The following is a 14,500-nucleotide window of genomic DNA, read 5'->3' as shown; positions in this document are numbered from 1 at the left end:
GGAGGTCTGCACTCCACTCAGTGCCCTGTTAGTTTTACTCTGTGATAGTTAAGTGTTAATTTAGCCCTGGCTCGGGTTTGTTTCCGGTCCTGGAGCGCGTGAGAGGGTCCAAGTGTGTCGTCACTCCTACCCTCGAGAAAGCGCTGGAGATTTATTTATTTATTTATTTAAGTCAAATTCTAAAGGGGTATTAAAAAGGGCTCTGCGTGAGACTGGAGCATTTGCTGCACCTTCGTTTAATGCACTTCAGGGGAATTTGTGAAAAGGGTAAGAACAAAAAAAAAAAAAAAAGTGGGCAGGGAGTGCTTGAGGTCCAGCCCCGTGGCTCGTGCGCTCTGACGCTCTGTGTGTCTGGTTCTTTTGTGGTGGGGAACCCGGGAACCTTCAGTCCATCAGCCCTGAAGCTGTGCATGTGTGGCTTTTGAAAGCACTTAGAAGAGTCAAAGAAAGAAAGAAAGAAAGAAAGAAAGAAAGATGCGTCTGGGGCGGTGAGGAGCTGGTGCGGGTCACCTGTTGCGGGATAAAGCATGCGCGTGCTGAGCGCGGACCTGCGGGTTACCCTGCAGATTCTGCCCGGCTTCTTCTCCAACTGTCTCTTCTTCGTGCTCTACGACTCGGTGGTGCTCGTGAAGCGCGTCGTGTCGCTCGTGAGTCTGTCGTGCGGCGGCGGCGGAGGCGCGTGGCAGCAGCGCATGCTCACCTCGGCCGGCGTGCGCTCCATCTGGAACAGCTTTCTACTGGACGCCTATAAGCAGGTGAGCAAGTGAGCATGCATGCGCGCCTAAACAACATCTGGATTCACCCTTTATATACATTTGCTCCAAGAAAGTGTGCAAAAAAAAAAAAAATTCAGTGCACATAACTTACAAGTCCAGTACTGACACAGATCTAGCAAATATTCCAACAGGTGCTGAACTATTAAGCATCTTGGATGTATTTGTACCATGTTTTGCTAATCAATCAACTTTATTTAACCAGGAGTAAAAGACTCATCTCATCTCATTATCTCTAGCCGCTTTATCCTTCTACAGGGTCGCAGGCAAGCTGGAGCCTATCCCAGCTGACTACGGGCGAAAGGCAGGGTACACCCTGGACAAGTCGCCAGGTCATCACAGGGCTGACACATAGACACAGACAACCATTCACACCTACGGTCAATTTAGAGTCACCAGTTAACCTAACCTGCATGTCTTTGGACTGTGGAGGAAACCCATGCGGACACGGGGAGAACATGCAAACTCCACACAGAAAGGCCCTCGCCGGCCCCGGGGCTCGAACCCAGGACCTTCTTGCTGTGAGGCGACAGCGCTAACCACTACACCACCGTGCCGCCCAGTAAAAGACTCATTGAGATTAAAAATCTCTTTGCCAAGGGCAGCACGGTGGTGTCGTGGTTAGCACGGTCGCCTCATGGCAAGAAGGTTCCAGGTTCGAACCCAGTGTCCAGTGAGAGCCTTTCTGTGTGGAGTTTGCATGTTCTTCCCGTGTCTGTGTGGGTTTCCCCCACAGTCCAGTTAGGTTAACGTGGGGCGGCCTTGGGCTGAGGTGCCCTTGAGCAAGGTACCGAACCCCTGACTGCTCCCCGGGCGCTGTGTGTGTGGCTGCCCACTGCTCTGCCCACTGCTTCAGATGGGTTAAATGCAGAGGATGAATTTCACTGTGCTTGAAGTGTGCATGTGACGAATAAAGGTTTCTTCTTCTAAGAGCGTCCTGGCCAAGACAGCAGCACGCAACAGTTTGAGACACAAACATAAAACATTACACACAAAAAAAGAGAGAAATAAAATAAACATCTGTGACCAGATGGATCCAAGTCATTTAAAATCCCTTTAAAAAAAGTGTTTAGTGAAACCAGCTCCTGAAGGTTTCCGTAACTGGTTCCAAGCAAGGCCCTTTTCCCCAGTTCAGTATGGACTTAGGGGACAAAAAAAAAAAGTCCCAGCATTTCAATGTTCACTGTAAATAACTTGTGATCATCTTCACTAGTATTAAGATAGAGCTATCAAGTCATCCAGTGAGCCTGCATCTAAACCATTTTAGGACAAGGAAGTGTGCTAGAAAGTTCCAGCACATAAGTGCACATTGTATATAACTTGTCTTGACAGTCATCAAGACAGAGCTGGTAAATATTCCACTAGATGCATGACAAATCTGCAGGACAACATCATCCTGGATTTAAACGTTGCCTTGATAATCTTTTATGATCTGGATTTAGCAAATATTCCAGAAGGTACACGAGACTTCAGTACGACATCATCCTGGGTTTAAACTGTCTTGGATTTAAACTGATGGAAGTGGGCTAGAAAGTTTCAGCATTTCAGTGCAGACTGTAAATAACTTGTCTCAACAATCCTTTATGACTATGGAGACCGAGATAGCAAATATTCCACTCGGAACGCAATAATTCATCTTGTGAACAACCTCCTGAATGTGTTTTTATTTTATGTTTACATCAAGAAAGTTTCAGCATTTCGATGCATTTCATTGTAAATAGCTTTTAATTTTTCTTTTAAACACAAAACTTTACACTTGACAAAACATACTGTGCAAAAACCTAGCGTGCGTGTAAAAAAAACAAGCAACAACACTGTGAAGCAAGTTTCCTTCAAAAATTATGGAATTAAACATGACATAACATTAAAATTAATATAAATCGCAGTAAGAATTAGTATTAAACATAAATTTAACTCTTGGCCTTGAAAATATGGGCAGTTTTGGAAAGAAATCAGCTCGGTAAGTGTTTCTAAGCATCTTCTAGAGACTGTCACACTTGCAACTTTTTTTAAGTTATTATTTAATTAATTGTCTTTTAACATCTAAACCCTCAGAGCCTTTATTATTATTATGTTGTTTTTTTTAATAATTCCAGTGCTTAAGACTTTTGCGCAGTACTGCATAGTGAAATAAATACAGCTTTCTAATGAGGTCTACTATTTACTACCTAAAAGAAAACAAAACTTTTTTTTGTGCTAATCTGTGAACCTACAAAAGTCTAATTTTGCCATTTTATATATATATATATATATATATATATATATATATATATATATATATATATATATATATTTTTTTTTTTTTTTTAAGCAACTACTTTACACCAAATAGCTCCAAAAAGTCATATATGTGAAAGACGTAAGCTTTAATAGCACGAATGCCATTACAGAAGTGTGCATACGTGTTGAAATGTTTGTTGAATACAATGATATTCCAATAGAAATGGTATTTTGTGCCTATTACACTCAGAAATAAAGGTATGAGTGCTCCATTGTTGTACCTTTTACATTCTTTGTGTATCTGTAGAATGTAATGATACATGCTCAGAAAATAAAAGTATATTATTATACCTTTAGGGGTACAATGGCATGTCAGTGGGGCAGTACCCTGTAAGGTACTTATTTATACCTTTTATATACCACTTAGTCACATATATGTACCTTTTTGGCCCTAAAAAGGTACACATTGGACCTTGAGGTCTAATAATGAGCCCTAAGGGGTACATTAGTGTGGATTGTATGATGAAGTACAGAAATTGACTCCTACTGTACCCCTGTTTCTGACAGTGTGCATTACTAAATGTTAAGTTCTACTGATTCACTTTAAAGGCACCCCACAAGCACATTTACAGGTAAAAGATACACACTAAAGGTGCAAAAGGTGTACGCTTGATAGTGCAATTCATTTGACAAGGACTAATGCTACCTTTATTTCTGAGAGTGTAGTAGACTGATACGACTTTGAGAACCACGGTTCTAAAATGTACCACTTCAGCAGTTAGGTCTACCGTTGCTTGTTGCAGCGGTACCTTCTAGAACACTGCTTCTCAAACATGTATCAGTTGTATCATGTTTATTAATTAAGAAAATATCACAAGCAGGAGTGCTGTTGGACTGAACATCAGCACGGGTCAAAGATAATTACAGCCGTGCTTATATTCAGTACGACAGTGTGATGTTGCTGTGATACAACAGTTCAATATTATACTGAGTAAGTGACATTTCAGACACAATATGGTCCAATGTTCTGTTTATTTTTGCTTCGCTTGCAGAAATATATCTCAAAGAAGCCACGCTCACGTTATAGCCCATTATACTACATTCCCATTAAAGGTGTTTCTGCTAAAATTGGCTTCCCTTCTTCTGTTTCTTCATCATCTGATGAGCTTTCATATTTAAAAAAAAAAGTTATATTCCTGAAAAGTAATATTGATTGCCATGTCTGGTAATGATGTCGTTAACACTACTGTAGTAGCCATTTTGAACTAAGAAGTTGAATTTTATGTGGCAAAGCTCTAAATCAAAAATAATGCAGAAATTGGACATTTCCAGAATAAACAAGCTCCAATAAACAGGCAAAATATTATCATACACATTTGACTCAATCTTTACTGAGGGTACAACATATGATAACCCTGCTAGTCTGTATTGCAACTCAAAAGATAAGCTAATTAAAGGTAAAAGGTACATGGAAATGAAGAAGTCATAGCCTAATGAGTAGAGAAGCAGCTTTGGGACTAAAAGGTTGCTAGTTTGATTCCCTAGACCAGCAGGAATGACTGAAGGGCCCTTGATCAAGGCACTTAATCCCCAGGCTGCTCTGGGTATGTTGTACGTTGCTCTGGATAAGAGCGTCTGCTAAAAGCTTGTAATGTAAATGTACTGTACCTTTAATAAAAATGATACTGGATGTTATGAACCACTCTTGCAACTCAAAAGATAAGCTAATTAAAGGTATGTGCACTTTCCCAAGGAAAATATACAGCACCACATCAGCGATAAAGAAAAGTACACTTTGGTCCATTTGTTTCTGAGAGCGTGTAACGTAGGTTGAATAGGTTGATATCACAATATAAATATAAAATGTAAAAGGGTCACTGGCAGGCATGATTTCTGGTCTCTGATGATGACTTTATGGTAATAAGCTGTGGTTTAATGGAAATTCAGTGGACATAATGGATGGCTGTAGGCCTCAATGACTCTGCATTATAATTATCGAGACACAGCGAGAGAATATTGCAGTCGGCTTTCAGAAAAATGAGTACAATTTTTATTACAAAGAGAAAAAAAAATCCTTGTTGCTGGTGTTGTATTATCAAGCGTACGCTTTTTTCACCTTTAATATATCTGGAAACATGGATATTTAAGGTACGCCATTTCCTTTTAGAGTGAAGTTGAAAATGTACACTACCTTTTTAGGTGGACTGTATAAAAGGTGTGCGCTTGTGGGTTCCACCTGACCGAGTACTCTCTTTTTCTGAAAGTGTGCAACAATTCAGAACAATCGAAACCACTAGACCTGTCGCTGGCATGATGCTGTCAAGGCTATATCTTTTGTGCCTTTAGTATGTATCTTTATACAACTGAAAATAATTTAACTGGACCTTAAAGACCTCTGAGGCAGCATTAATTAAGGGTACTCCATATGCAGATTAAAGGAAAAGTACAGTTTGGTACCTTTATTCCTGAAGTGCGTCCTTACATGCTTAGAAAATAAAGTATATTATTGTACCTTTAAGGGTACAATGGCTTGTCACTGGGGCAGTGCCCTCTAAGGTACTTATTTGTACCCTTTATATACTAATTGGGAACATGTATGCACCTTTTTGGCCCTAAAAAGGTACACATAGTTACCTTGAGATCCAATAATTAGCACTAAGGGGTACATCAGTATAGATTGTACCTTGGGGGACAGAACTGGACTCCTACTGTACCCCGATTTCTGACAGTGTACTGTAGGACGTTTTTTAACAGCAAGATGAACGTGAATGAACTTGAACTCGATCACCTGCAGTGGTTGTAGTAATCAAAACGGGCACTTTTAAAAAATATACATATATTTCAACTGTTTATCATTACACCGAGGTTCATTTGCGGTGTGTGATCTTTCCATACTTCACATCTTTAAACAATTGAAACTTTTCCTTTTCTTTGAAGCTTTATTGGAGTTTTTGGTGCACTGTATTTGGTAGCAATTTGGTTTGTGTTTGAAGTAGTACAGAGAATAAAATGCAAAACGATTTCTGTTTCTCAGTCAAAGATAAATCCATTCAGTAGAAAGAATGATGAACTTTGATCCCCAGACGGTCAATGAACTCGCACGACATGGGACGATGACCTTTAAATTTGTTGTAAAAGTCTGGGTCTCCGTGAGCGTTACTTTTTAACCCACACTCAGGGAGTGATTGCCTAACAGACCATAGTAAGTAGTAAGTACCCATGCCAAAATGAATGCTTTCAGCATCCCCACATTTAAAGACTGCCGGGTCGTTACTGCGTCAAATTCCTCGGCTGATGAGTTAATGGTGGAAACAATGAAACGGAGCCAGCAGAAGACAGGCATTGGTTTTTATGATGTCCTAGAATAGGGTAAAACATGGTTGGTAGTTTGTAAATTCCTCTGAGTATTTCTTCACCAACATCACCTCTGACTTCCTCATTGAGTTCTGTAAATTTGCTGTGTGACCATATTCATTGTTAAATGCAATCAGAATGAACAGACACTGAGAGTAATTTGTCAGTGGCTGCCAGCCAATAGTTGCCAGTGCTACATAACATTTCATAACATATCCTTAAATCTTTTTTAGCATAGCATTTACTTACAGCGTCATGCAAAAGTTTTCATCCCCCTTGGTGTTTGTCCTGTTTTGTTGCATTAAAAGATGGAATTAAAATGGATTTATGGTGGGTCAGCACCATTTGATTTACACAACATGCCTACCACTTTAAAGGTGCAAATTGTTTTTTTTTTTAATTATTGTGACACAAACAATAATTAAAATGAACAAACAGAAATCTGGCGTGTGCATAGGTATTCACCCCCTTTCGTATGAAACCCCTAAATAAGAGCTGGTCCAACCAATTCACTTCATAAGTCACATAATTAGTTGATTAAGATCCACCTGTGTGCAATCAAAGTGTCACATGATCTGTCACATGTTGTCTGTATAAATCAACCTGTTCTGGAAGGACCCTGACTCTGCAACACTACTAAGCAAGCAACATGAAAACCAGATCATGGTTGGGTTATAAAAAATACCCAAACTTTGAATATCCCACGGCGCACCATTAAATCCATTACAGCAAACTGGAAAGAATATGGCACCACTACAAACCTGACAAGAGAAGGCCGCTCACCAAAACTCACAGACCAGGCAAGGAGGGCATTAATCAGAGATGCAACAAAGACACCAAAGATAACACTGAAGGAGCTGCAAAGGTCAACAACGGAGATGGAAGTATCTGTCCATAGGACCACTTTAAGCCATTCACTCCACAGAGCGGGACTTTATGGAAGAGTGGTCAGAAAAAAGTCAGTCATCGCTTAAGAAAACACGTTTGGAGTTTGCCCAACAGCATGCGGCAGACTCCCCAAACACATGGAAGAAGATTCTCTGGTCAAATGAGACTAAAATTGATCTTTTTTGGCCATCATGGGAAACGCTATGTGTGGTGCAAACCCAAGACCCTGAGAACACCATTCCTACACTGAAGCATGGTGGTGGCAGCATCATGCTGTGAAGATATTTTTCATCTGCAGGAACAGACAGTCAGGACTGAAGGAAAGATGGATGACACTAAATACAGGGCAATTCTGGAGGAAAACCTGTGTGAGTCAGCCAGAGGTTTGAGACTGGGACGAAGGTTCACGTTCCAGCAGGACAATGACCCTAAATATTCTGCTAAAGCTACACTGGAGTGGTTTAAAGGGAAACATTGAAATGTCTTGGAATGGCCTAGTCAAAGCCCAGACCTCAATCCAATTGAGAATCTGTGGCATAACTTGAAGATTGCTGCACACCAACGCAACCCATCTAACTTGAAGGAGTTGGAGCAGTTTTGCCTTGAGGAATGGGCAAAAATCCCAGTGGCTAGATGTGCTCAGCTAATAGAGACATATCCCAAGAGACTTGCAGCTATAATTGCAGCAAAACGTGCAAAGATTGACTATTTTTTAATTTTTTTTGGAGTGTGTGTGTGTGTGTGGGGACCTATGCACACTCCAGATTTCAGGTTTTTCATCTTAATTATTGTTTGTGTCACAATAAAACAACAATGTTCACCTTTAAAGTGGTAGGCATGTTGTGTAAACCAAATAGTGCTAACCATCCAAAAATCTATTTGAATTCCAACTTGTAATGCAACAAAACAGGATAAACAGCAAGGGGGATGAATACTTTTGCAAGACACTGTAGTAGCTATATTTAGTTTCTAAAACTAACTAGGTAGAGAATAAATAATGCACTAATCAGTATGAAAATTGGTTGTTTGATTTTTCTTGTTACATGCTCGGTTTTGTACTAGTTACATTCTCAGATTAGCAAAGATTAGCACTTGAGTCACCAATGATCTCTGCTACGTCCATCCAAGTATTATTTTTCTTCATTATGTGTCTATACGTGCTTAATGAGAGATTCTCATTTACAGTCATTTACAGTGTCATACCAAATTTGCAAAGAATGAGAAAACCTCAAATCAAAATTTTCTTGTTGCATCGTTGCTCTGCGATTTGCTGCAATCGCTGAAATCATGGTTCTGTGTCGTGAACATACATAGAAAATGAACAGTCACTTGTTCCTTGCTAGTAAACCTTGTAGAGCTATAAATTTCTTAGCCTTGGAAAATTGTGTGCTTGAGCCCATATTTTCAGCTCGCTTTACTCCAGAAATGTCAGTAGTTTTTGATAGAAGCAGAAAAACCAAGCCACACTTTGACCAAATGAATCAAGTCTGTATTGCCAATGTGTGTTTTGCTGTTGTCTGTCAAATTCATAGCATTAAATGAGCTTTCCTGTTATTGAGGATGTGTCAAGATCACAGTCTGAAGTATTTAAATAATGGGAAGAAGAAATACAGTGCAAGAATAAAAGCTTAACTCTGTGATTGCAGGTGAAATTGGGCGAGGCAGCGCCGAACTCAAAAGTGGTGAAGGTTCCCGGGATTTCTGGCTGCCAGTGGAGCAGCAAGGATGGAAAGACGACGGATGAGTGTCGCCTACTGGACTTTGAATCGTCTGATCGGCCCTTGGTGGTCAACTTCGGCTCAGCCAGCTGACCCCCATTTATAAGCCAGATGCCGGTTTTCCGGAGACTGGTGGAGAACTTCTCGGACGTGGCAGACTTCTTGCTCGTCTACATCGACGAGGCTCACCCGTCTGATGGATGGGCGGGCCCACCCATGAAACTTTTCCCCTTCGAGGTGAAGAAACACCGCAGCTTGGAGGAGCGCATGGTGGCGGCGCAGAGGCTCGTTGAGCATTTCTCTCTGCCACCTCAGTGCCGGCTCGTGGCTGACTGCATGGACAACAACACCAACGTGGCGTACGGCGTCGCATACGAAAGGGTGTGTATCGTACAGAAGAATAAAATCACTTATTTGGGAGGGAAGGGTCCATTTTATTACAGCCTTAAAGATGTACAGAACTGGCTTGAACAGAGCTATGGGAAGCGGTAATCTTTTGGTGAATGGTGGATTAGTTTATTTTTTAATAAAGGACAAAAAAGAAGGTGACATTTTTACACCTCTCCTGCCTCCAGTGGTAACGTGAACTTCCTGGAAGTTGTCTGAATTCTCTGAAGATCATCGTTGTCAATGATCAACGAATTTCCTGGGTGGAATCCAAACATTCCTGCCTTTCTTTTACAAACAACGGCTACAGAGACGAAACCAAGCATTGCACTTCGACTTTTATACTTTGATAAGATATCTCTGACAGCAAACCTGCGTATGCACTATAAACACCTTTAAACATTATCAATAACCACGTCATTTGCATTAAAAGTAGTAGAACAGCATGTAATTCTTTTATGCTAAATAACATGCATCGGTTTGCAGAACCAAATTGCTGATCCCAGAAGAAAGCACAAGCTCATGGCTATTAATATACAGAAGAAATATAATTTATTTTTTCAATCTTTATGTTTGTTGTTTTAAATATGTGACATGTTTACGTCCAGTGTTTTTTTCCTTCCATGTTTGAAGCTGACAATCATGCGTATTACTCAACATTTTATATGTATTATCAGCGTTTGCATGCCTGATTAACACTTTAGCACATCTGCCACAGTCAAAAAAAGTCATTCATGAGGTCTGAACCTGGCTAATACACAAATACGCTATTTGTTTGTCAGTTTGTCTCTATTATTCTACAGTACATAGAACCTTTCATCAGACATGTTTTAGAAAAGGTGCTTTTAGGAAGCTGATACCTTAAACATTCACATAACCTTTGAAGAACCCTTTTTTTTTAAAATAAGAAATATAGTTTCTATGAAGGCCATATATATATAATGAATTATAAACACATTCCTAAAACAGGCGGCACGGTGGTGTAGTGGTTAGCGCTGTCGCCTCACAGCAAGAAGGTCCTGGGTTCGAGCCCCGGGGCCGGCGAGGGCCTTTCTGTGTGGAGTTTGCATGTTCTCCCCGTGTCTGCGTGGGTTTCCTCCGGGTGCTCCGGTTTCCCCCACAGTCCAAAGACATGCAGGTTAGGTTAACTGGTGACTCTAAATTGACCGTAGGTGTGAATGGTTGTCTGTGTCTATGTGTCAGCCCTGTGATGACCTGGCGACTTGTCCAGGGTGTACCCCGCCTTTCGCCGGTAGTCAGCTGGGATAGGCTCCAGCTTGCCTGCGACCCTGTAGAAGGATAAAGCGGCTAGAGATAATGAGATGAGATGAGATTCCTAAAACATTATAATACATTGCTAAGGCTGAATAGGTGTTGTTTGAATTATTCAGGAAACTGTATTACACTTTATAGCAATGTCTATGGTACATTATAAGCAGAGCTTGTAACTCAAAGAAACACGGTTTCACTTGTCTTGGTTATTCAATCTTTATTATTCTAAAGCCCTATTTGGATGTGATTAGTTTTACATGGGAAGGTGAGGTAATGTAATTTTAAATGTAATGGTAAGAGATCGAGAATGACACTTAGTGAAGAAACGTTGCACCCTGCCACCCTGAACAATTTTTTTTAAAATTGAAAAATCATGAAAATTGACAAAGTTATAAGTAATTAAAAAAAAAAAAAAACAGTTTTTCATGGATCATTTGATCAGCAGATCAGTGATCCAGATCAGCACCAAAAGTCATAACAACCTAATTCAGCCCAGAGGTATTCTTCATGTGAAATTTGGTGATGCTTTTGAAGTAGTACAGAAAACAGAGAAATATCATCCTAAAAAAACATAATAATAATAATAATAATAATAATAATAATAATAATAATGAAGTAGAAAGATCCTGAGTGAGAGTAACAGTTTGTGCCCACGCTGCTAGCACAAATTAATGTCAGTCCATTGTATGGCAGTTACTCGGGTACTTTACAGTAACTTTTCATCATATTCCACTGAGACACTGCAAGTGATGTAAACAAAAGAAACAATCCTTCCTACTGACGATTTCTGAGATTTGCCTCATACTTGGCTGACCTAAGATATCTGTGAAGTGCCTCCATACTTGAGCAAAAAAAAAAATGTGAAAAACTCCTTTTCCTCAGGACATGATGGAATATTTACACGCATCTGTTCACGTGGGATTAGTATAACCTGGGGTTATTTCTATGGCTTGTTTTAGAGAAGGTAAAAGGTGCTGGAATCTGTACTGACACAGGAGCATGCAGTCCATACCAATTACTGTTTGGGTGCATTCGGATGGAACAAAAATCACTGAGAAACTCTGGTAATAATGACATTACTCCATTTCCCCATGTAAAGCTCATCCAGTCTGAATAAGGCTTATGTCCGTTAATAACTGCTTGAAAGTCAACTGGTTATCGCTGTGCTCATCTCATTTTAACTTCAAGCTCATAATTAGAACTTGGTATAAAGATTATAAATATGCCATAATACATCTGTCAGTATTTTGCACTATGAAAGATTTATATCAATTCTGTCTTTCCTTTACTCAATATTTGCAAATATATGTCGAAAGTAAAATATATAATGGAATAAATTAAAAAAATATTTTGAGGAGATAAAGTCAAACGTAACGTAGTTTGCTATAAACTGCAATGCATTTCATAAATAATAATAAACATGCATAATTACTTATAAATATATTATAGTATGCCATGAATGTATTTATGGCCTTCATGGAGTGTTGCAGAATGTTTTTCCTCATGGTTTTGCTGACACATTGCATTTTGAATGTCATTATGTCCATACACACACACACACACACACACACACACACACACACACACACACACACACACACACACTAACTACAGATGCTCATTTGTGTCAAAGACAAACCGGTGTGTGAATGAAGGCCACTGACGAAAGGATCCTGAGTTCCTGTCTGTGGTTGGATGAAACTTCACATCTCTTTGTCTGGACCCGAAATGAGCATTCCTGTAGATACACCAAAATCAGCTTTTCGTATTTACTTCACTTTGCATTTTTTCCCCCGATGCATGCTGTGCAACTGGTAACTTTCTTGCAAATGTACAAAAATAAAGCTGAAACTTTTGCTCCTGACTGTGTGAGTTTTTGTGTCCCCCTATTAGATCTGGGAGAGTTTTATGGAGAACTTGGAGTTGGAATGGTGATAGATGAACAGAGGGAAAAGGTCCTAGAAGATTCCAGATGCCATCCTTTGAGTGATATAAATCAATGGAAAATAAAATCAGGAGAGGAAAAAAAAATCAGAAATTACTACAATGTAACATCTCAAAGGTGGAGGAGGGCATGTGTGGCTGTGGGTGCTTTTTTTTCCCATTAAAACGATGTCTGCAGGCGTACTCTCAGTGATGGGTCTGAACATGTGCAGCACCATCTGAAACGGTGCGATGCAGAGCCTTCTGGCTGAACTTTTCCACCTCAGAGGCTGCCAAATAACCTGAAGAACGAAGACTTTGGGGAGAACATGTACCACGGCACGGAAACGCTGTGAAACAGAAACCTGTGCGTTGTTTATCCGAGCGGAACCAGAAGACTGGAATAGCCGAGGTTTTAATTCACGGTATTGGAATGGAGCGAACAGTGATGCTGCCAACATCAAGGATGAAGATGGTAAGACATGAGCTCAAAATAGCAGCGGCAGTCCAGGAAAGTCTCTCACACTATACATTTTAGGAACATAAGCCCACATTGGACAGATTCTATATTTTCTTCTGACCCCCCTGGAGCAAGGAGGGGGAAAACCGACTCCAATTTATTTTGCTACAGCAGAGACATAAAGTGCCGTAATGGCTGGAGTTTGCCAAAACAGTCTCTATAAATTAAAACAATGTTGATGCAATGTTTAAATGGAAGACATTTTTTTGTCCTAACGTATACAACACGTTATTTGATTTGGATGGCCGACATCTTAGTAAAACTAAATCATGCCTGCTATCAATATTGCTTATAAATCAACTTGGACTCTCTCTCTGAGATTCTGAACATTGTAATCATTCCTACTCCACCCCTTTTCTGTCATGGAAATCTTTTAGGAAGTCCCCACAGAATGTATATATGAAAAAGAAAAAAATATATATATAAGGTATTTGGTTTTGTCTGTTCAGTAATATTTTCAGTTGGTGTCTGTCTATTTTTTTCTTGATGTTAATCAGCCCCAAACGCTGATGAATGCAAGGAAAGAGGAGAAAAAAAGTTATTTTTAACCCTTTAAACCTGCCACAAGAACCTTGTGCACTGATTGCAAACAAACACAAGAACACCTGGACACTTGCATTGCATTCATGCAATTTATCCAATGAGCCAGTCATGTGGTAGCAGCACAAGGTACAAAATTATACAGATACAGGTCAAGAGATTCAGATAATATTTACATTAAACATCAGTACAGTGAATAAATGTGATCTCAGTGACTTTGACTGGACTGGAAAATGCTGATCTCTTAGGATTTTTATGCAAACATAATGGTGCAGAAAATGAAAAAAAAATCTAGTAAGCAGCAGTTCTGTTGGCAGAAATGCCTTGTTGATGAGAGAGGAAAATGGCCAGGCTGGTTTGAACTGAGAGGAAGGCTACAGGAAGTCAAAAAATTACTCTATACAACCATGGTGAACAGAAAAGCATTTCAGAATGCACAACATGTCAAACATTGAATCAGACATGCTATAAAAGATGTCTGAAATGAATGTCTCATCATCGAAAACTTCACACAATCATCTATTATATCCCTTTATATCATCTCATCTCATATCTGTAGCCGCTTTATCCTTCTACAGGGTTGCAGGCAAGCTGGAGCTTATCCCAGCTGACTACGGGCGAAAGGCGGGGTACACCCTGGACTCGCCTGGTCATCACAAGGCATATATATATATATATATATATATATATATATATATATATATATATATATATACACACACTGTATACTGTATATATATATATATATATATATATATATATATATATATATATATATATATATATACTGTATATATATATACACACACACACACACACATTCTCTACAAAGTTAAATCAAGAACCACTACTCCACAGTACTTAGGGTCACCAAGTGGTAGTGACAAGTGCAAGGCTTTTAATTA

At 39.6% G+C, this 14,500-nt stretch overlaps 1 protein-coding gene across 2 annotated transcripts; it reads left to right on the top strand.

Annotated features, from left to right (window-relative positions):
• The first annotated feature begins 527 nt into the window (after positions 1 to 527).
• On the top strand, positions 528 to 12,560 carry dio2 (iodothyronine deiodinase 2). Of its 2 annotated transcripts, XM_060932945.1 has the most exons (3): positions 528 to 755; positions 8,882 to 9,334; positions 12,506 to 12,560. In XM_060932945.1, exons 1-3 carry the CDS (start codon positions 528 to 530, stop codon positions 12,545 to 12,547), a joined length of 723 nt encoding a protein of 240 aa, XP_060788928.1. In that variant the 3' UTR covers positions 12,548 to 12,560. The 2 variants fall into 2 exon arrangements, with proteins under 2 accessions (XP_060788928.1, XP_060788927.1); XM_060932944.1 differs by lacking the exon at positions 12,506 to 12,560 and having other exon boundaries at positions 8,882 to 9,479.
• The last annotated feature ends 1,940 nt before the right edge of the window (positions 12,561 to 14,500 follow it).

The sequence above is a fragment of the Neoarius graeffei genome, chromosome 11 (assembly GCF_027579695.1).
Source record: "Neoarius graeffei isolate fNeoGra1 chromosome 11, fNeoGra1.pri, whole genome shotgun sequence".
Lineage (NCBI taxonomy): Eukaryota > Metazoa > Chordata > Actinopteri > Siluriformes > Ariidae > Neoarius > Neoarius graeffei.
This window is presented reverse-complemented; position numbering and strand designations above follow the sequence as displayed.